The sequence below is a fragment of the Polyergus mexicanus genome, unplaced genomic scaffold (assembly GCF_030449975.1).
Source record: "Polyergus mexicanus isolate NDT 795.1 unplaced genomic scaffold, iyPolMexi1.0 SCAF_5, whole genome shotgun sequence".
Lineage (NCBI taxonomy): Eukaryota > Metazoa > Arthropoda > Insecta > Hymenoptera > Formicidae > Polyergus > Polyergus mexicanus.
In genome coordinates, this window is record NW_027223325.1 from 8,481,527 (window position 1) to 8,503,372 (window position 21,846).

Sequence of the window (21,846 nt, forward strand, 5' to 3'; positions counted from 1 at the left end):
GCACGCGCACGCGCGCACACTCACACATACACCAATAGTATACTTTAGAGGTTAGAGGTCAGTGGTTACGCGCGAATGTTAGTTGCGCGGTAAATGGCGAGAGACCGCCACTAGTTCATTTCTAGAGCTTTCTGAGATCAGAGATCAGCGCCGGCACACGCGAGTGCGTATAACGTATAACACGAGAGAGGAAGATTCACGAGGATTCGCACGAGTCATCGTATCCAAACGTATTTTTCGCACGAGGAGACGAGATAACGGAAACGTTGCATTCCTGTCGTGCACGATGAGCGATAAGGTAAATGCGAACAATTGTGAATTTATGCGCGATCGAGTAGCGAGGGATGCACGTCGAGGACGCTTTTCCAGAACTTTCAAAAGATTATAATTTATTCCCTTTCTTCCGATAATCACCTTGACTTCTTTTTCCACCGCCGCTATTTTGTTTATTTATATCTCTTGTCCCAAATAACCCATAATAGAAAAATGATTAAGCAGATTAAGATAAGGCTAAATTAAAAATAAATGTCGACAACTGTAAACTAACCCCTTATATAGTATTATTCGTAAATCGATCAGAGATTCTACATTTTTTTCGATAATATTTGTAAAATATATTTGACCTTAATTCTAGATCGTTAAAACGTATCTTTTTTTGCAGGTAGTTCTTTTGAAGGAGAGCGGAAATGCTGCTCTACAAGAGGGCAAATTCGATGAAGCCGTTAAATATTACACAGACGCCATCGCCCTGGACGGCAATAATCATGTTCTTTACAGCAATCGTTCGGCGGCGTACGCGAAGTCTGGAAAATATCAGCAGGCGTTGGAAGATGCGGAGAAGACTGTCAGTTTGAAGCCGGATTGGGGAAAGGGTTACTCACGCAAGGGTAGCGCTCTTGCCTATCTGGGCAGATACGATGAATCCATCAAGACTTACGAGAAAGGTCTACAGCTGGATCCCAACAATGAACAGCTCAAGAGCAGTCTCGCCGAAGTGAGAGCTCAGAAAACAGCCACTTCATCCAATCCTTTCAATGCTCCCGATGTTTTTGTAAAGCTAGCGAATGATCCTAGAACGAAAAAGTTTCTGTATGATCGTGACTATTTAAAGATATTGCAAGAATTACAAAATGATCCACGGAGTCTCGCTACTAAGCTCCAAGACAACAGAGTGCTTACCACTCTTAGTGTACTTTTAGGCATGAGCTCTGATATGGAGGAACCGATGGAAACTGATCCGATGAATCCGCCAGAACCATCAAAATCCAAACCGGAACCCAAGCCCGAGAAGAAGAAGGAGAAGGACAATTTTTTATTTGAGAAGAGTCAAGCTTCAGAGAAAAAGAAGCTGGGTAACGAGGCTTACAAGAAGAAAAATTTTGAGGAGGCTCTACAATATTATAATAAAGCTGTGGAGTTAGACCCAACAGAGATTATTTATCTACTGAATATAGCGGCAGTGTACTTTGAACAGAAAGAGTATCAGAAATGTATTGCTCAATGTGAGAAAGCTATCGAAGTCGGTAGAGAAAATAGAGCGGATTTCAAATTAATAGCTAAAGCGTTTACAAGAATCGGTCACGCTTACAAAAAAATGGAAAATTGGAAGCAGGCTAAAGTATATTATGAAAAGTCCATGTCCGAACATAGAACTCCGGAAATTAAGACTTTACTGTCAGATATAGATAAAATAATCAAGGAAGAGGAGAGAAAGGCTTATATCGACCCAGTCAAAGCGGAAGAGGAGAAGGAACTCGGTAATCAAAAATACAAAGACGGTGATTATCCTGCGGCTATAAAGCATTATTCCGAGGCGATCCGAAGGAATCCGGATGATCCCAAATATTATAGTAACAGAGCAGCTTGTTATACCAAATTGGCGGCATTTGATCTTGGCTTGAAGGATTGCGAGAAGGTCGTTGAGCTGGATCCAAAGTTCATCAAGGGTTGGATTAGAAAAGGAAAAATTCTGCAGGCCATGCAGCAGCAGGGAAAAGCTCTGACGGCGTATCAGAAAGCTTTGGAATTGGATCCACAAAACAGCGAAGCGTTGGATGGCTATCGCTCTTGTGCGGTATCCGCTAGTTCTAATCCAGAAGAAGTCAGAAAGAGAGCGATGTCGGATCCGGAAATTCAAAGTATATTGCGAGATCCGGCTATGAGGTTGATCTTAGAACAAATGCAAAGCGATCCAAGAGCTTTACAAGAGTAAGTACTATATCGATTTAAATATTGTTTTGTTTATCGTTTTAGAAAAAATATTATTTCTTAAATTAAAAATATTGTAGTTAAATAATTTAACATTAATTTTTATCTAAGATGAATAAGAAGTTTTTATTATATTTATATTGATATTATATTAAATGTTTTCTATAAATCAAGAGAGATAAAATATTACACAGTAATGTTCTTTCCAAAATAATTAATTTCTTTTTTTTTTCTCGTATTAACATAAATATTAATAAAATCTTTTTCCTTTTTTTATAGTCACTTGAAGAATCCTGATATAGCTGCAAAGTTACAAAAACTTTTGGAATCTGGTCTCATAGCTATTCATTGAAGATGTAAGGAATTGAATACATAATTGTAATAAAAAAATAAATGAATAAAACTGTACTATCATGTTCCTTTAATATTAAGAAAATTCGCATTCATGTATTACAGATACATTAGCCATTGGGATATTTATCATCTTGCTCTTGAAATCTGTGTTCAAAATGCCATTCATAACAGAAGTTATGTTATATACATGATCCTCTCGGGCAAATACAGTGGCCTTTAGTGTCATCGTTGATTTTTGTTTTACGAGACTTATTACAATGGTCATATGTATACTAATATATACACATACATGAAGCTCTTTGTGCAAATAAAAAATAGTGTAATTGTGGAGCTGTGTGAATTCTTAATATGTAATATTTACTTAAACTTGCATAATCCAATGGTTGAGCCATGAATATCACTATTGCAATAGTGTTATTATATTTTAGGTACAAAAATCAATCTAAAACTAATAGCGAATGGTTGGTTGCATCAAATGCGCACGAGCAGATGCACTAGGCACATCAAACCCAATTCACTATAAAAAACATATTAATCCTTTAAAATAGTAAAATGAAATTATTTCTGTATATGATGCATCCTCTAACATTTATTTTATTAAGGCTACTTAGTTTTTAATACTAAAATTAATTGTATAATATGATGTAATGAATGCGAAGTATGATTAAAGTAACAAATAATACAAGAGAAGAATAATACAATATTCAAATAAATAAACTTCTTTTTAAATCAAGTTCCTCTCTTCTACTTTAGAACATTTATTGTCCTCTTATTATTTCATTGACTTTTCTATATTTATTTTAAAAACTGTTCTGAATAATGAAATAGTAATTCAAAGATTTTTTGTCATACAAATTCATTATTATTATTATTATTATTATTATATTTTCTTTTATTTTACTTAATTTTTATCTTGTAAGATTTATAATATAAAAAATAACTTTGCATATATATCAAAAATTTAAATCATATTATTATAAATTTTTATTCTTATATTCTTTTGAAAATCAAATGTATCAAAATTTATGCTACATTTTACATATAATTTGATAAGTAATTTGTAACATAATACAAGTACTGACACACTATAATATGCATAGAATGCAAATAAATATATAATATTGAATATAAAAAAAGTGTTTTTTCCTTCTTTTTCTTTATGTGTGTTATCTCATTTATCAGTTTTATAAAAAAATCATCGATCTATACAAAAAAAAAAAAAGTTTTCTGCATTATAAACGTTTTCTAAATAAGATATTTCTGTATTTCAACCATGTGTTGTATCGTCCTCGACAAAATCGGCGGCTTCTTCCTGCGTCACGCATTCGACATGCGAAACTTTATTTCTGAACTTTACCCCATAAAATTTATTCGCATGATGCAGCAATTCCGGTCTGTGAAACATATATTTTTCATTTTTAAATATTTTAATTTGAGAATCTCTTATAAGCTCAAGATGTATTGCAATATTACCTGAAAGTCGTGGTAATGAACTGTGCGTCCGAACTAAGTTCGTGGATCATATCTGCTACCGCCTTTCTATGCTGTGCATCCAACGCCTGATCGATCTCATCGAATAAATAAAACGGTGCCGGATCACATTTTTGAATCGCGAATATCAGTGCCAATGCTACAAGTGACTTTTGTCCACCAGACAGTTGATTCATCTCTCGCATTTCACCTCTATGTGCCGTGAATGACACTCTTATACCTAAAATAACAAATAAATATATAAAAGTTGTTAACATTAATAAATCAAATATGTATCACATAAATGTGAAACATACAATAGTTTAAATAATGTTAAAAAATAAATTTTTGCTTATTTTCAAACAAGTTTTTCTCATCATGCTGTAAAGAGAAAAATATTTGATTTTATATATATAGGGTGTATCTAAAATGGTGCACTAAACTTTAGGAGCATATTCTAGAGGTCAAAAACTTTTTTTCTTATGAACATAGGTCCGCAAATAAACTCCCAGCTAGAGGCCCCTAAAGGTTTGGGGAAAAAATTGGCTGTATTTCAGAAAAAAATGGCAGAAAGTTGAAATTTGGTATAGCCCAGTAAATTATGAAGTAAAGTAAGTCACTAAAATGAAAAAATAAAAACGTATGTTATGAAAACATTAATTTGCCAAGCTCGGAGAGGGGTTCATTTGTGGACCCATGTTCATAAGAAAAAAAAGTCTTATTTTGACCTCTAGAAGTCTAGAATACGCTCCTAAAATTTAATGCATCATTTCAGATACACCCTGTATGTGTGTGTGTGTGTGTGTGTACACACATTCTCTTACCAACGCCAATAAATCTATCAGAATCAGATGGCTCCGCTGTTCCATCATCTCCTTCATCGCCGTCCGCAGTTTTCATGACTAATTGCGCATGCCCTGAAGGTACAAGTTTTTTGAATACTTCGCTGAAATATTTGCTCACCTTAACAGAAAGATATAATATGTGAAACTGCACTTGAAAATATATGTATTATCATGACAAACTAGATATATATATGATTATTGATACTTTATATTTTAAGAAAAATCAAGCTTTAAACAGAGCACATTAATATACATAAATGGTTGTACCTGTTTAAATGTAAACTGTATCGCCTCGCACTTGCGCTGTTCGAGTACTGACATGAGTTCTTTTATTTTCTCGTCACCTCGATCTAATTCTTCTTTTCGTTTTACTAATCTTTCTTTCTGATCACTGAAGGACATGAATTGATCCAAAGCTTTTTTATTTACATGGCTAGAAATAAAAATAAGAAATATATAATAAAAAATATATAATAAAAATATAAAAAAATATGAAAACAAGGAATATATACAAGGTGTCCCAAAGCATCCTTGACAACGCTCGTGAGTAGATAGAGCATAGTAAATTGAACAAAAAAGTTTTGTACCATTTTTTTCTATAACGTTTAATAAATGAGTTATTATTGAGTAAAGTCTGGCCAATCAGCGCTTTTAGTCGAACGCACGTCGGTGAGCCGCCCGCCTGGTAATGTATGCCGCCATAGAGCGATGGAGCGCTCACGCACACTGCCAGGCACACGGCTAAAGGTCGGCGCAAAGATTGGCCAGACTTTACTCAATAATAACTCCTTTATTAAGCGTTATAGAAAAAATGTTACAGAACTTTTTTGTTCAGTTTACTGTGCTCTACCTGCTCACAAGTGTTGTTAAGGGTGCTTTGGGACATCCTGTATAAATGAAACAGTTCTTAATTCAATTTAACTATATAGCATTAACATTTTTTAATAATTTTCATTGTTATAATAAAATTACTATAAAAAAGGAATAAATACCTGTATTTTTTTAAATGATTGTTTGCCTTTTCCATTTCTTTAAAGAGCTGTTTTGTGGACATATTATTAAACTTATTATAAATTTCTTGACTCGGCAATGCGCCTAACTCAGTAATTTTCTGTGTACATTCTGCTATTTTTTGCTGCAAGATATTTAATTTGCTCGCTAATTTCTCAAAATCTTTTGCATCAGCTTCTATTTTCTCCTGTGCTTCTTTTTCTTTTAATTTCCATTTTTCGACTTCAGAAGATTCTGATTTTTGCTAAACAGACAACAGTATAAATTGTACATTGTTTTTACTTACAGATATAACATATATTTACTTGAACATTTCATTTAAATATAACAAGCGACTTTCGTGTGATATTTGTAAATGCTCACTTTTTTCATAGCAGCAGTAACTTTTTCATTCTGTGCTTTAATGTCCTCATTTACTTTCATTAATCTCTTTTCAATATCTGCCAACTGGATTTTGGACGCGTCAAGGTGTCGCTGTCGATCTTCAACCGATATCTCTTGTAAAGCTTGAATTAGCTCATCATTTCTTCTCACTAAATTGTTTGTTAATAAATTTTCCAATTTATTCTTTTCTGCTTCAAATTGCATTCGTTTTGCAAACGCTTCCTTATTCTCCTTCGTTAAACGCCTTATATCGTCATTTAGAGTATCGACCTATAAATCGTATAATAAATTTAAAAAAAAAAAAAACCTTAATCAAAAATTAAAAAAAGAAAATTGAGATGTGATCCTTTCGAAAAGATCAATTACATTTAATTCTTTTTTTATGCGCACCTGATGCTGATCAGCGACGGATAATTGCGCCATAAGTTCCTGATGTAATTCACTTTCTAAACCATCTTTAGTCGCACACATCGCTTCTAAACTTGATTTACATTGTTGAAGGCTTCTTTCTTTAGGTGTCCGACACCGTTCTATCGCGCTTAACTCTTCCTTCATAATACGTATTTCTGCTTTCATTTTGTCATATATATCTCTGTTATGTGAATAAACTGTTTAATCGCAATAATTAAAATGTATAAAAATCTAACATTTATCCCAATGTTTAAATATGAATCTAAATATAGATATTCAAATAAAATTTAAAGTAATAAGAATTTCAAGTTCTTGCTAATTATATATAGTAGAATATCTTTTTTAATCACTTACTTGGCTTTACTATTTCTAGTTTCAGTTTTTTGCATTTCGCTAACATAAGAACTGATATTTTGATCAGCTTTTCTAATTTCATCCTTAAGCGTCGTTAATTGAGTCTCGAGAGTAGAAATTTGAGACATTAATTCCGATCTGGTTTTCTGTATTTCAAGCCGTGATCTGAGCGTGTTGAAATAACCACCAGTTAAGGAGCCTTTAGATGAAACTTGATCTCCTTCTAATGTAACACAATCTAAACCAGAATCTCGTGCCAAAGTCGTAGCTGCTTCCAAATTACGGCAGATTAAAGTTTTTCCAAATATATATCTATATATAAAAATAAGAATGTTAATAATATAAAAAATCCGTTATACATTACAAAAAAATGTTTTGATTTAATAATTGTTGTTTTATTTATTTTTTACCTTAATGCCTTATCAAATTTAGGATCATAATTCAACTTGGATATCATAGGTATAGCATCACTAGTCTGCGGATAATCAATCTCCTTCACATGAAGTCTATTTAGAGGCATAAAAGTCACTTCTCCTGGCAGTCGTTGATTGTTCATTTCTTTTAAGATTTTTGTGCCGAATTTATCAGTTTCCACAATGTGATGAAACAATCGGTTCCCAGCAGTCACTTCAACAGCCATATAAACGCTCTTATCGCAATTGAAGTTCTCAATTACAGGCCCATAGTAACTGATCACTTCTTGGGCCATATCTGTCCTTGTACTATAGAATCAAAGATATTATTAAGTACATACATACATATTATAATATATTAATAAACTATATATTGAAGTATATATATAAATATATATTTCAATATACTGAAAAAGCATTTAAGAATTTTTTTTTTTTTTTTTTTAGAAAAAAAAATGTATATGTATCATAAAAAAAAAAAACCTTACCGAAAAGTATCTAGTACTTTACGTACACTGTCTCTGCCATTCAAAATAGGTTTGCCAGCCATAGATCTTAAGCTCTGATCTGCTTTTGCTAAATCTTCCTTTAGACCAGATAAATTTAATTGCAGTACACTTTCTTGTCGATATCTGCAATTTGATGTATTTATATTGTAAATTTAAGAAATTTGTTTTTTAAAAATTGTCCTTTTAACTAAGCTATGTTTAAAACAGCCTCTGTCATTAATTAATTATTAATTAAATAGACATACTGTTCTTTTCGAGTTGCTTGACACTGATCTTTCGATTTAGTGAGCTCGTAATATTGTTTATTATGATCATCTATCGATGTGCGTTGTCGTTCCATCTCGCGTGTGTGATCTCCTATCTTCTTTTCCAGAGCAATCTGTTTCTCGGCATCGCGCTTTAAATCATCACTAATTTTTTTGTGATGCTCCTCTTTATCCTTTATCTGTTTGGTGAGCTGTTTAAGCTCGTTTTGAATCCACTTATCTCTTTCATCCTGTGATGAATAAATATCATTAAAATATTTTACTAAAACGTTTTTAAGAATTTTTTCTCTTATTATTTTTCTTACATTTATTATAAATTTTTTACCTTAGTGGTGAATTGACTGCCACGACCTTGTTTAGCATATAATTCTTTACGTTTCTGCTCTTTTAATTGTAATTCTCGTAAACACTCTTCCTCGATGCGTTTCATTTGATCATACTATAATAAACATATTTTTTAATGTCCAATGTGTGTATGTGTGTGTTGTAAATATATTTAATATCTGAATATTTTCTCACTTTTGGCTTAAGCTCGCTTAATTCCTTTTCCCGTTCAGTAATATTAGCTTTTAATTTTTCCAATTCTAGTTGAGCTCGTTTCTTACTGTCATTATCACCTTTTACTTCCTCCAGTAAATCATTAATAGTGAAAGTCAACTTGTTCTTCTCTTTTAATAACTGCTGTTGCTCTGCACTATATTATAAATGCGCTTGTACTTGTAACTTTTTCTTTACTATATTTTTATCTAATAAATATATATACAATATATATAATGTATTTATGTGGACTATTACCTGAGAGTGTCTCTCTCCTCCTTGGAAGATTGTACTTCCTTTTTTGCTTCCTTTAGTCTTTTGGTAGCTGCACGTACCATCTCTTGAGCAGTTTTTGCTTCTGCTCCCAACCTCACCTGTTCAGCTCCACTATTTGCCCTAGATTTTTCGAGATCTTCTAATTTCTTTTTATTTTCTTTGAGTTCACGTTCATGAATAGTATATTCCAAGCATCGACGTTGTTTATCCCATAGTTGATACTCTTTCAATTCTTCTTTCTCTTCCTCGAGTGTCTTTAAACGTTCCTCTATAATACAAAAAAAAAAAAAAAAAAAAAAAATTTTCTTTGCATTTAATTTATTCTCTTATATCTGTAATTACCAATAGTTCGTAGAAAATCTTCGATTTTTTCAAGTTTTCCTTCTGTTTCTTTCAAAATGGACTTTGATTCTTCTCTCTTATCATCGTATACTCTAGTGCCTGCCACTTCTCTCAATAATTTTAATCTCTGTGAATCTGGTGCTGTTGCCATTTGATTTATCTAAAAATGATTATGTTGCGAGATTATATAACTGCAGGTAAATATAAATATGCACTATATCAAATGACAAACCTTTCCTTGCTTCACAATGTAATAAGGATTAGATCTAGAAAATCCTGCCGACTCTAATAAATTCATTACATCGTTTCTCGTCACTATCTTTTTGTTAAGAAAATATTGGTCCTTCTTAGAACCAATCACTCTTCTTAAATAGACCTCATCTTTATCAATCTATGAACAAAGAAACAAGAAGTGTCATATGTAATATATATGTATTTTAATAATAATTGTTATAGTAAATTTTTACCGGTAATCTCCCATCAGAATTATCAAATATAATCTCTACATGAGCAGATATAACACGAGGTCCGGTTCCTTCATGCAGCAGCGCTTGCCTCTGCTCGGGTCTAAGATGAGAAAATTCATCGCTCAGGACAAATTGAATAGCATAAAAGAAGTTACTCTTGCCAGATCCATTTCTGCCAACTTGCAAAAAAGTATTATATATGTTATAACATATAATAATTATATATATATATATATATATACTAATTCTACACAATTAAATAAAATTTCCAGATATTTACCTACTACATTATGCCTTGGATCAAAAGGCTCAACAATTGTCTGTTCACGATATGATTTAAATCCTTGAATAATCACCTGTTTTGACATCAAACCACAACATAAGCATAACATATTTCATCGCTTCACGACTAATCTCGCCAATCTCATCATAAGAATTGCAATAAAAAGAAAATGTTGACATTTTAAATGGAATACCAATCTCTAAGAGTCAATGGTAATTTATAATTAAAAATAATCAATAATTATATCAAATCTCGATAATAGTGTCTATAATTCAATGATTTTAATGTCTGAATAAAGAAACGTAGAAAGCATCGACAAATAAAGCGTAACTTATGGAAAGGGCTGCCAAAAATTGAAATATTTTGATTTTGTCCACAATACCTGTTTAATATACATGATGCAAGGAGAAATCAGACAGGCATGCCATTCGCATCGATGTTATTCACAGATAAAAGAAAGGAAGGAAAGACGATTTTTCGTTTACCGAACGCGACGAAAACAATTCAATCGACTTGTTTCCAGATCATTTGCGTGCATTTGCGTTCGTAGTTTGTATAACACACATGCAGTCGCAAAGAATTCCTACATTGAGCGGGAGATACTTCGCTATAACCATAGACACAGTATAAATAGATGAGTAACATCTATTTGCTCACGTCCCGATTAGACGCAGGAATCCTGTGATTGGTCAATCGAGCCTAGGGTAATAAAAATCCCTAAGCACTGACCAATGTGAGTGGTCCTCAAGATCCTGTCTCGATCAAACATACGAAAGAGAGAAAAGATCGTTCGATTGACCAATCAAAATAAAAAAAAAAAAAAAAAAAAACACAAATTTCTTTGATTGATCAATTTAAAGGGCGACGCCGCCGTTTTTCGCGAGACCGTTTTCCTAGCTGGTACGGTAAACCGATTGTTTTACCGTAGCGCCGAAAAGTGTTTTATGAAAAACGATGGCGTGACCTCTCTCAAGCTTCTCTCTAATTTAATGCTCGAGACTTTCGTAACGTCAAAGGCATCTCTAGTGTTTGTTGTATGGATGTAATCGCATTTTTAAAAAATTAAGTCAAAATTAATCAAGGCACAGCTGATTTCAGAATGTATGTTTAAGATATATATACGTATTCATCATTTTATTGAAAAAGTACAACAATAGTGTTGATGTTACAATTGATCTGAGAGTGCTATCATGTTATAATTATTAACAATCGAAAGTATTCATTTTTGACAATTATAATGGCATCAAGCAGAAGTACGAGAGAAGTTCTATTATCATTAGTGGATGATATTGAGCTAATAGCGAAGTAAGTTGTGTATTTATACTATGAGTAAAATCTGATGTTTGCCCTGCAATTTACAGGAATTTATTGGATTAATATAATAATGTTGAAATGAGATTTTATATACCCTTAATTTACGTAACTTGTGATTTAAATATATTATTCTGTTATTTTTTCAGAGAAATAATAGAAAACACAATCGCTCAAAAACCTTCAAAGCTCTCTAGCACAGAGCACGCTCAACTAACTGAATTGTTGGTCGCTAAGGATAATGAATTAAAGGCGACATTGAAACGAGCTGCCGAGCAGGCCAAGATTAACCTGAAGATGGAAGCTTTGAAAGCTGAAGTAGAGAGACAGGATCAAGATATTCAGCAACTGCAGAGGCAATTAAAGGAGGCGGAACAGATCTTAGCTACTGCAATTTACCAAGCAAAGCAAAAATTACAGTCTATTGCACGTGCTAATAAGAGACCCGTTCCCTCAGAAGAGCTTATTAAATATGCACACAGGATAAGCGCAACCAATGCAATTTGTGCACCATTGACATGGCAGCAAGGAGATCCCAGAAGACCATATCCAACAGGTATGGATGTTATATTTATATTTAAATAAGACCTTTGGATCACATTTTTATCTGTTGCTTATAATAATTTTATTATCATATAGTAATAATAAATTATTACTTATAATAAATCATAAACTCTGCATTTTTTTATATTACAGATATTGAAATGAGATTAGGATACCTGGGACGATTAAGTGATTTACCTTTAAATGGACAATTGCTTGGGTCTCATCCAGGTATACCGTCTGATTTGCATAGAGCAGGACATCCCGCTGGAGGTAAAAAATTCACACACATACATCATGCTTAAATAAATAATTAAAATGAGCACATCTTTTAAGATTTCCCATTGTTATTCCAGAACCACCTGTTTCACAATCAAATCAATTTGCTTGGCATCCATCAGGAGAGATTCATATGTCTGTTGGTGGACAAGGGAGTGTAGCCGTGAATACACATAAACAAGAAACTGAAGATGTTGAAGTTATGTCTACAGATTCCTCGAGTAGCTCGTCCAGTGATTCTCAATAAATGTAAATACTATATTAGAAGAGTATATCAACATTTATTACTCATTAGAGGTACATTCCAACAGAATTTTTGGTAGAAATTTATGTAACATGGCAGAAGCGTAATACATTTCAGGATTGGCCTGTAACATAAAAAAGAATAATACGAAAAATATAAAAAAATATTACATAATTTCTGAATTTTGTACTAACTTGCAAAACTTGCTCGTTAAACTGTGATTTTTGAAATAAAACATTTTCATTAGTAAATGTCAAACCAAATAAATTGCAATCTGCCTGGACTCTACTTATATCTTTATAGAACAAAAGTTTTTGTAGTTTTAGTCCTGGAAATGTCAGCACCTTGCTATTATAGCCAAAACTCATAATTTGTAGAACATTTCTGAAATATAATATATATATATATTTATGAAATTCATTAATTTATAAATAATTATTTAATGAAACTTCAAATATTATTATTGAGAGAATCATTCTTTTTCTCATACATATAATAACGAAATCTAAACGAAAGGATATACCTTCTGAAACTCTGTAAATTACAAAAAAATGCACAAGCCAATATTGGAGGTAATTGTTGAACCAGATAACAAACACGAACATAATTTCTTAAATACCAAGCAAGTGATATTTTTGTGGCTAATTGAATTGCCGGTGAATTTCTGCTCAAACATATATGAAAAAAATATTAAAAATTATTTGTATCATACCACAGATACTTTACAATATATACAGATGTTTATATCAGTAAGCTTTTCTTTACTTCAATATGATACCAAATAACTTACTTCAGATCTGAAGAAAGCGTAAGAGCTCTTTTTAAAACCTCTTCATTTCCTACATTGAGAAGAATATATAAAGCTTCCATCTCCGACCTACTATCGATATACTCTAATTTTTCGAGTTCTTCGTGTAGTTCTAAGAAATTTCTATTTTTATAATCTCGTTCATCATATAATACAAGCAACTGTTTGATACATTCTAATAAATGTTTATTATTTATTTTTCCATCAAATTCCGAAATCTTTTTTTCGCAGAGTCTAAAAAGGATATGTTCATAATATCTTGCTAAATGTATAATACAATGTATGCCGATCAATTTATACCTCTGCGCAGCGTAAGTATGGAATCGGACGATTAGTTTCAAAATGACAATGTTTATATTAATATCGATTCTTTGGATTACAGCATCTTGTCGCACTGATCTCAATCGGTCGAATACAAAATCGTATATTAACACCCAGTCTAAATCCGTTCGCGTGATTATCCTAGAATATTGTTGTCCATAATGATGTTATGTAAATAACATCTCATTACATATTACAATCAATGTTTCATTACAGATGTAAGAAAAATAGCATTTCTTAATAATTATAATAGTTAAAATTAGTAATAGTTGTATTAATAATAATTGTTATGATGAATTAACTATATTTAAAGAAATGATTGAAATTACTCGATGAATAAGTATCGAATAGTGGATAATAATACATGTGGCGGGCGTAACGAGTAGGGATCTGTCATATTTTGACCAGCAGCAGAGCGACTAAAACACTTAATAATTTTAGCAGGATCAGCCTTACGTCTTCTCATGCATTCTGTATCCTTATCAATCTCAAATTTGTGTAACAAACCTTCTCTCTCTCTCCTAAATGGAAGAATGTAAAATTATATATCTTATTATTATTCTCTCTCTTAAATCTCGTAATCATACACAGATATGAAATGACAGATAGAGAGAGTAGCATCGTTAATTACATAAGAAAAGGCTTATTCTTTTTTTCTACATGGAAAAATATTGCATACTTTTTACTTATGAATTTTATTTTCTACATCTTACGGAAACTTACATCCGTCGTTCTTTTTCCGGACACATTAAAAGACATCTTCCTAATATTGGTTCGACAGACATCGTTATTGCATTCCTTTCATGCACAGAATTATGATAATATTCCGTTCACCAACTGACGTGTAGATATTCGCTTGCGAAGCCTATATGATCAGCCATGCAGATGAAGAAGAAGAAGAAGAAGAAGAAGAAGAAGATAATATTTTGTCTATAACAAAAACATGTGCATGTAGAAATCAACCAATTAAATCCTTTGGTCGATCTCTCTTTCTCTCTGCATGCACATGCGTTCCGTTTGACACTTCGAAACTTTCGCAATGTCAAACGGCGCGTCCCCCTCCCCCCCACCTCTCACTTATGACTTCGCGCAGCTGCTGTTACGTCACGCGACGCGACGAATTTCGATCTGTATAACAACACCGATCGGTGGGTGTTGACGTATATTTTGACAGACGTCTCATCGTATCTTGTGACTGAAACTCTTCGCGGAGGGTACTTGAATAACTCGAGACGTTGCCTAAGAATATTATCGTGCGATCGCAATGACTACCGCAACCGTCAGACAACTTCGAGACGTGCTGGAACCATCCCGTCGCACAAGAGGTACAGAGGGTCCGGTGGTGGTAATTCCCGCCAATTCTTTACCAGGTATATTTTTCGCCCCAAATGTCGCTATTCCGTGTCATTTTTCTGTTTTAATACATAATCGTTGCAATTCGTATGTAAATAATGCTGTCTTGGTATATATCCAACTCGCGAATGCGATATTTTAAGTATTAACCTCAAATATTGGGCTCTCTAATGAATTACAATTCTAAAATTCGTTATTTTCCTTGAAAATAAGTCTAGATTTGTTATAGAAGCAGGAATATGTGTGCGCGTGAGCGCGCGCGCATTTTTAATGCTTCGTCGGTTTAATGGAAAATATATATGATTTGTGATACGCATGGAAAAAATTGTTTTGGTATCTTGTGCAAATATATTTCAGCTGCGACACACAACATGGACGTAAGAACAGTTGAGAATTGGTTAAACAGACTTCCCGATGGTTGGAACTCACCGCAGAGTCCCGATGAACTTGTCATTCAAAAGAGAGGTCGACGCAAGTCCATAGTATGGTCTCCTGATCTCAACACGTATAAGCGACGTAGTTTGCTTAGGTATGATATATTTATCAATTTGTATATGCGTTTATCATGAGTAGCGTTAGTAGTGTTTCTGAATAAATCTAATAATCTTTCTCTTCCTGATTAGTTTGAGTTCCAAAGATCATACACCAATTAAAAGTTCAACGAAATCAAATATGGCGTTAAGAGAGGCAGCCAAAAAGAGACTCTCTCTTGGTGATCCCCATCAATCTGAGTTTTCTACACCAAAAAGCAAAAAAGCATTATTATCCTCTCGAATGTCGCTAAATGCTGCAAATACGTCGAGACAGCGATCCAATGATAATTTAGTGAATGGCTTACGAGATCTTAGTCATGAACAACTTATACGGTTGATTATGGAGTTGGTATACGCGGAGGAAGACGGTACACTGCGCGAAAACGAAAAGCTTCGTTATATTCTTTCAAAGAAAATATCAAACGCAGATATTCAACCGTTCATAGAGAAGTTGATTGTCTTGAGGCAAAATATTTACGCCAGCCTCGTATTCTCCACCAATTTGAATGATGAATCTGCATACAATTGCACTTACATACATCTTGATGCATTCCAGGTTTATATTTATTTAAACATCTTTATTTTTCGGTCATACATATATATTTTTTAAAATTTTTGTTCTCATCTATTTTGAGCATAAAAACTTAATCAATTACATTTACCAAGTTTTATTTGTTGAATTTAATCAACTTGTCCAAGACTAGTGATAGTTGATTAATTCTTGTCTTATGATTTATCTCTTTAGAAAGCTCTGATCGATCAGGGAAGAATACTGCAAGAATCTCAGCACTGGGTCTCATTGATGCACTATGTATTGGAATCATGGAAAATCACCAGAGAATTACCCAAGTGGGAAAATCAAGATCCTTGTAATATCACAAGTAAATGTTTCAAAAGTTTGTCACAATTTTGTGCTGAAACTATAAGAAGAGGGAAATTTGAGACTTCAACTCTGGAAATCTATATTGAAAGGTGTGTAAAATAGAGCATTGTTTTAAGTTTCCCATATTTTTGTATTTTTTTTTTATTATGAGATTGTGTAGTAATTGGAGAAGTTTTATATCAAGCTTAATGTATTCTTCGAAAATTGTTGATTTGAACATTAATCATTTTCAGTCTTAAAACTATAGTCGAGGAATGCGAAGAATTTCAAATCTGTCTGCAAATGGCGAAAGAAGCAAAACATGAGGCTTAGACCTTTCTTCTCTTTGATATGGTTTGTTTGATAATTTTATTTAAATATTTATCAGATATGGATGCGGTAATAACTAAATTGACAACATGTCAGTCCTGTACATTAATGCGCAGGGTAACATAAAGTAGAATTAACCAGTGAAAAAATCGTTGGAGAAGATTCCGTTTTCAAAATAAAAACTGAAAAAGTTTTTTGCCATCTTTATAACACTAAATATATCTTGAATGATCATCCTATACATGTTGTACATTGACATAAACATAACATATGTTTTATATTTATATATTTGTTCAGTCTCTTAACGCGCGCGACTATTCTACATAACATACACACACACAGACACACGGATAATATACATGAAATTTAACTAATATGTATTATCTGTTATTAGACATAGTGGCTGAGATATAAAATGAATTATATATGCCTTGATACCTTTTAAGCCTTGTATGCTATAGATAGTGTGTGCCTCTTTGTATATTAATTCTTTAATAGATATTTTTTTATCTTATTGGGATAAGTATTAGTTTTAAAATAGAAAATAAGTACAATTTAAATATCTCAGTGAAAAAAAAAATTGTTAGCATATGGTACAAAATATGAAAAAAATGATGAATAAAATGTTGATACTCAATGAGAAACAATAAGATATTGAAAGATCAATCTTTTCGAGTGAAACTTTGATAATTGTTATATTTTGTTAGAGTATATAAATAAGAAGAATATAACTGACTCTCAGAAGTAGTTTTTGTCTGGATAACACTTGTACAAAATTATATCATAATTTTGTTGTTAATTATTTTTATACGCGTTTATATGTTTTATATAAATTATATATCTCTCCCGTATAAAAAAAAAAAAGAGAAAGATGCACACATACAAGTTTAGTTGTACAAACAAAATGTATACTTCAGTGTATATAAAATTAAAAAGGCATGTTTTTATATCAAGAAGCCAAACACTATTTTATATTATATTGTATAGCAATTATTTTATTTATCGTAACTTGATGTATTGTGAATCCTTGCCCTTCTCAAAAGCATTTATATCACACAAATGATATTTTTGTATGTTGCGAGAATATTGTATTCACAACCAGTGTAATAGTATAATTAGCATTATTACATATTTATATCGTAATTATAATATATTTATTATAAATGATGCCTGAGAGGGAATGGACTAACGTGAATAAATGTATTTTTTTTATTAAAAACAATTTATTTGTCATAATATACCATGTGTGTGTGTTCTTATATATTTCTTATTACTTTCGAAAGGCACATATTTCACTTGACGAGCAGTCAGAAATCCTCTAAGCGGCTCATATTCGCATATATCACACACCTGTACATATCTATTACAAGAGCACAATGTAGTAAAGGTGCTTAGAAAATTTCTGACAGCGTTATACTCGGTCGAGAAACGATCATTACCTTGTAGATGCTCTAGGTATTACATGACATTTTAGGCATTGTCGAATCAAATTAGTTTAGTTAAGGGCGTAATCAAAATGTATTATATATATATATATATATATATATATATATTTCTTTAGTATATTCTATAATTTTACGCTTTTTCATATAATTGCACATCGTCATTTGAAAAACTATCTCGTTCATCATGCGTATTGGCAAGATTACGTCATTTAGGAATAGCTCCGAAAAAAACAAACGAAATCCGAAAGTATTTCAATAATATCTCTTGGGAAAACATAACAATATAATCTGACCTCATCTAAACATGAGCATTTAGGCGAAGCAAATTAAAGTGATAAAACTCCTACAATCGATGTTCATGCATTACAGAGTAATCGTAAACATCGAGGAATCGAGGAAGAGTGAACATATATAGCGCTTGTGAAATTTTGAGTCAATCGTTCTTCAGCGAAGATGTCGCGAGGTAAATCACTATCTTTTTACAACACTTATCAAATTCCAACATTTACAATTCTTAATAACTATGTCCTAAATTACAATTTTGTACAAATACAAAAGTAATATACTTTATATTGAACAACGAATAATGTTTAAAATAGAACAATAAAAAAATTCCCCTATTTATTTTTACACATCTCTAAAGTAAATGGGGAACGAGATATTTTCAGGAATAAAAATCGATTCTAAATTTCACAAGATTTAATGCTATGCATGCACTTTCACTAATTACAGGACAGCCTTCCTGTATATAATAAAAAGATAAAATTCTTTTGTGTGAAAGATATAATGCTATACAATAAGTATTTTAATGGCTTGCAATTGCGTGTACGCGAAATATCGCACTAATTCTTAACTAAACTTTCGAATTAAAGAGTGAGAGTGTGCGCATGCACTATCCACACTATCGTGTGGCAAATGCAATAAAAAGAGATAGATATCAGCCAATAGAGTTGTACATACAATATGTTACTAAAATATCCCTATTATATCGAAATAACGTAGAAAGAAAAAAGAATCATTTAGGAGATATGCATTCAAATAAATGTTCTATATACATTGTCAATAATGCGAGTGTCAATATTGCGCGATCGTTCAATTCGCGGATTATTATGGCAAATTGTAACCGTCCGCTGATCGAGAAACCCACGATGATGCAATCTCCTTTTAAGTCATAAAAAAATTACTCCGTAAAATTAAGAGATTATTACACTGTTAAAAAGTTTGGTAGAATCCCGCTTTGTGATATTCGTATCCACTCCGGATGGCAATGAGATGCTATTAAATAACGCTACTGATGTGCCTATGTATCGTAAGATAACAATTAACAAGATAAAGCTGCAAATCGAATACTGTAATAATCGTCGGATATTCTGCGAGCACGAAACCCTTTAGTCAACCGCTTTCACTGGTTGCACTCTGGGATATAACTGAAACATACGATAAAATGTATACTTTGCCTCGTGCATTTTATCAAAAAATTGATGGAAATATTTTAAAATATGAAACTATGTAGCATTTTGTATTGTGAGAACTTAGTTTTCTGATATATTTATATATCTTATATTTTAAAAAGTATTATATTTGTGAATTTATATACTTATATAAAAATTGTTTGATATTTAAAATTTTATATCGAAAGTTTACAGGTTTGCTCTTTGAAATTTTTTGTTTAAAAAATATTCTCATTTTTCGTATATAAGAAATGTTGTACTTGAAATTTATTTTTTTATCCTTAAAATTTACTCCGTAGCAATTTATACATTAAAGTAATTGTGTGAAATATAATTTTTATATAATTTATAACAAAAAGAGAATTTGACGCGACATTTTGCTCAATTCTAAGCAAGATTATGATCTCATTCAATTAATTACGCTTACCCCCAATAAATTCCGAGGTACATAGCCTTCCTTATGCCCAAGTTTGCTCCACCACCATTCCCGTTCGTTATCATCGCCTTTCCGAAGTACGACCACGGAGTCGCCGTTCTTCAACGAGAGCTCGTCGGCATGTTGGGCCTCGTAATCAAAAACCGCGTATACTTGACCATTATTCATAATTCCCAATTTCTCTTGAACACCTGTATGTCAAAAAGAAAATGTAAGTTCTTCCTATATAAACATGTTTAATTATTATCGATCTTGAAATTTGTGACGACGACGATACTAACTGTACAAGTACTCTGAACATCCGTCAAAGCCTTCCTCGTCCTCCTCGCACTTTTCCGCAGCTGTCTCATGATCCGAAAGAGTGGTCGCGAAGATACAGGCCCCATGTTCGACCAAGAATCTCACCATGGATAGATTGTTACAACTGGCGGCACAATGTAACGGTGTCCTATACGAAAAATATTAGATATTTATATAAATTTTGAACTTTCAGATTTTGCGAATTAATTATTAATTTAATTTATTAAAGATAAAATATGCGCAGAAAGTATTATTATATTTTCTTATATAATCTTTTTAATTTTAATAAGAGATTTTGTGAAATTAATTTTCTATTAAAAATATCGAAACAATTTTGATCAACCTTAAACATTATACATATTCATGCCTTAAATTAAAATTCCGTTGAAGTAAAATCTATCTGAAATTCGAAGGATATGAATTTCATGTTTATTAGAGTTTTATTTATTGGAGTTCTATCGAATCCGTTTTTACACGCAGCTACTGAAAACAATTATCATTCCATTTACCATCCGTCGCTGTCCTGGGCGTTAACATCGCAGCCGAATTCAACGAGAAACTTGACAATCTCGAGGTGACCGGCGCATATGGCGTTGTGCAGAGCAGTGATACCCTCATCGTTGGCGGAGCTCGGATTGGCAACCTCCTTCGCGGTCTTTTTCACGAGCTCCAGCTCTCCCTCGAGACTAGCGTCGAGCAACAACGCCAACGGATCGAATGATACCCGTCTGGATAGATTGACCTTACCGCTTCCGTTCCCCGTCGTACTCGACGATTTGAGATTTCCCTTTTTCCTCCTCATCACCTCCGATATCTTTCCCCCGTCTATTTCCACTTCGCCAGTTAGTTCCGAGTCGGTCTTCATTTTCGATGGCTTATCCTCGATGTTGATGACATTCAGAGCATCGATGATATCCGCCTCTTCCAGTTTCTCGCCGTCGCCAATATCGTCGCTCATAACGGAGCTCTTACAATTGTCCGTAGTATCGATAACTTGTTGTTGATGTTGTTGTTGCTCGGTCTGCATAAGATCCGCCGGGATTTCCGTTTCCGGGAACAGGAAGGCCGGGGGCATTTCAATTCGTCGATTTATCGATACGTGAACATTGGATTTGTATCTCAGCTTAGGCTGCTCCGATATCGGTGCTTTCTTCAGAGTCAGTGGCCGAGCCTTGATGATTTGATGATTTGCCAGCTGTGTCTCCGTGGGAGATTCCGGCGGTTCCGACGTGGGAATTGGCGGTATATCCTCGTCCTTATCTGACCTATACACAAAATTTAAAAAATCAAATTTGAAATATTAAAAACTCCGTGAGCATTATGTTATCATTACACGGGCAACGATAGTTGTAACTCTAATCAAATTGATAAATAATTTTATTTTCCTTCTATTAAATAGTATTAATTAAGATAATAACTTAACACTTTTATATCTAACGCTGTTATAGAAAACCCGACAGAATCAATACAAGATAATGAAAAATAAATAATGAAATTGCA

At 32.7% G+C, this 21,846-nt stretch overlaps 6 protein-coding genes across 8 annotated transcripts in view; 3 read left to right on the forward strand and 3 right to left on the reverse strand.

Annotated features, from left to right (window-relative positions):
* The first annotated feature begins 133 nt into the window (after positions 1-133).
* Stip1 (Stress-induced phosphoprotein 1) lies at positions 134-3,267 on the forward strand. Its single transcript, XM_070295275.1, has 3 exons — positions 134-298; positions 662-2,208; positions 2,488-3,267. The coding sequence occupies exons 1-3, from the start codon at positions 287-289 to the stop codon at positions 2,558-2,560; spliced, it is 1,632 nt and encodes a 543-aa protein (XP_070151376.1). The 5' UTR covers positions 134-286; the 3' UTR covers positions 2,561-3,267.
* Positions 2,613-10,725, reverse strand: Smc3 (structural maintenance of chromosomes 3). Its single transcript, XM_070295274.1, has 19 exons — positions 10,513-10,725; positions 10,128-10,203; positions 9,848-10,026; positions 9,613-9,771; positions 9,381-9,540; positions 9,021-9,306; positions 8,745-8,919; positions 8,551-8,664; positions 8,205-8,455; positions 7,939-8,082; positions 7,448-7,759; positions 7,038-7,349; positions 6,663-6,864; positions 6,252-6,542; positions 5,870-6,132; positions 5,145-5,310; positions 4,857-4,995; positions 4,036-4,273; positions 2,613-3,956 (listed from the first exon to the last, which is right to left on the reverse strand). Exons 1-19 carry the CDS (start codon positions 10,525-10,527, stop codon positions 3,830-3,832), a joined length of 3,609 nt encoding a protein of 1,202 aa, XP_070151375.1. The 5' UTR covers positions 10,528-10,725; the 3' UTR covers positions 2,613-3,829.
* Positions 10,726-10,966: 241 nt separating this feature from the next.
* On the forward strand, positions 10,967-13,231 carry Med4 (mediator complex subunit 4). The gene is made up of 4 exons (XM_070295277.1): positions 10,967-11,435; positions 11,591-11,997; positions 12,138-12,257; positions 12,341-13,231. Exons 1-4 carry the CDS (start codon positions 11,368-11,370, stop codon positions 12,508-12,510), a joined length of 765 nt encoding a protein of 254 aa, XP_070151378.1. The 5' UTR covers positions 10,967-11,367; the 3' UTR covers positions 12,511-13,231.
* LOC138932942 (germinal-center associated nuclear protein) lies at positions 11,545-14,652 on the reverse strand. Its single transcript, XM_070295276.1, has 7 exons — positions 14,360-14,652; positions 13,966-14,157; positions 13,616-13,777; positions 13,298-13,549; positions 13,031-13,171; positions 12,702-12,891; positions 11,545-12,631 (listed from the first exon to the last, which is right to left on the reverse strand). The coding sequence occupies exons 1-7, from the start codon at positions 14,419-14,421 to the stop codon at positions 12,548-12,550; spliced, it is 1,083 nt and encodes a 360-aa protein (XP_070151377.1). The 5' UTR covers positions 14,422-14,652; the 3' UTR covers positions 11,545-12,547.
* A 107-nt stretch (positions 14,653-14,759) lies between these two features.
* LOC138933041 (uncharacterized) lies at positions 14,760-18,216 on the forward strand. The gene is made up of 5 exons (XM_070295482.1): positions 14,760-15,006; positions 15,347-15,518; positions 15,613-16,078; positions 16,268-16,494; positions 16,639-18,216. The coding sequence occupies exons 1-5, from the start codon at positions 14,901-14,903 to the stop codon at positions 16,715-16,717; spliced, it is 1,050 nt and encodes a 349-aa protein (XP_070151583.1). The 5' UTR covers positions 14,760-14,900; the 3' UTR covers positions 16,718-18,216.
* Positions 16,634-21,846, reverse strand: part of LOC138933040 (apoptosis-stimulating of p53 protein 1) — a 51,590-nt gene continuing 46,377 nt past the window's right edge. For 2 of the 3 annotated variants that reach the window (XM_070295480.1, XM_070295478.1), the window contains exons 8-11: positions 20,856-21,611; positions 20,328-20,494; positions 20,038-20,237; positions 16,635-19,586 (exon numbers count right to left, since the gene is read on the reverse strand). In XM_070295480.1, the coding sequence (XP_070151581.1) occupies positions 19,548-19,586; positions 20,038-20,237; positions 20,328-20,494; positions 20,856-21,611 (1,162 nt within the window). In that variant the 3' untranslated portion in view covers positions 16,635-19,547. Of the gene's footprint in view, positions 19,587-20,037; positions 20,238-20,327; positions 20,495-20,855; positions 21,612-21,846 lie in introns of all 3 variants that reach the window. The other variant, XM_070295481.1, reaches the window with a different exon arrangement.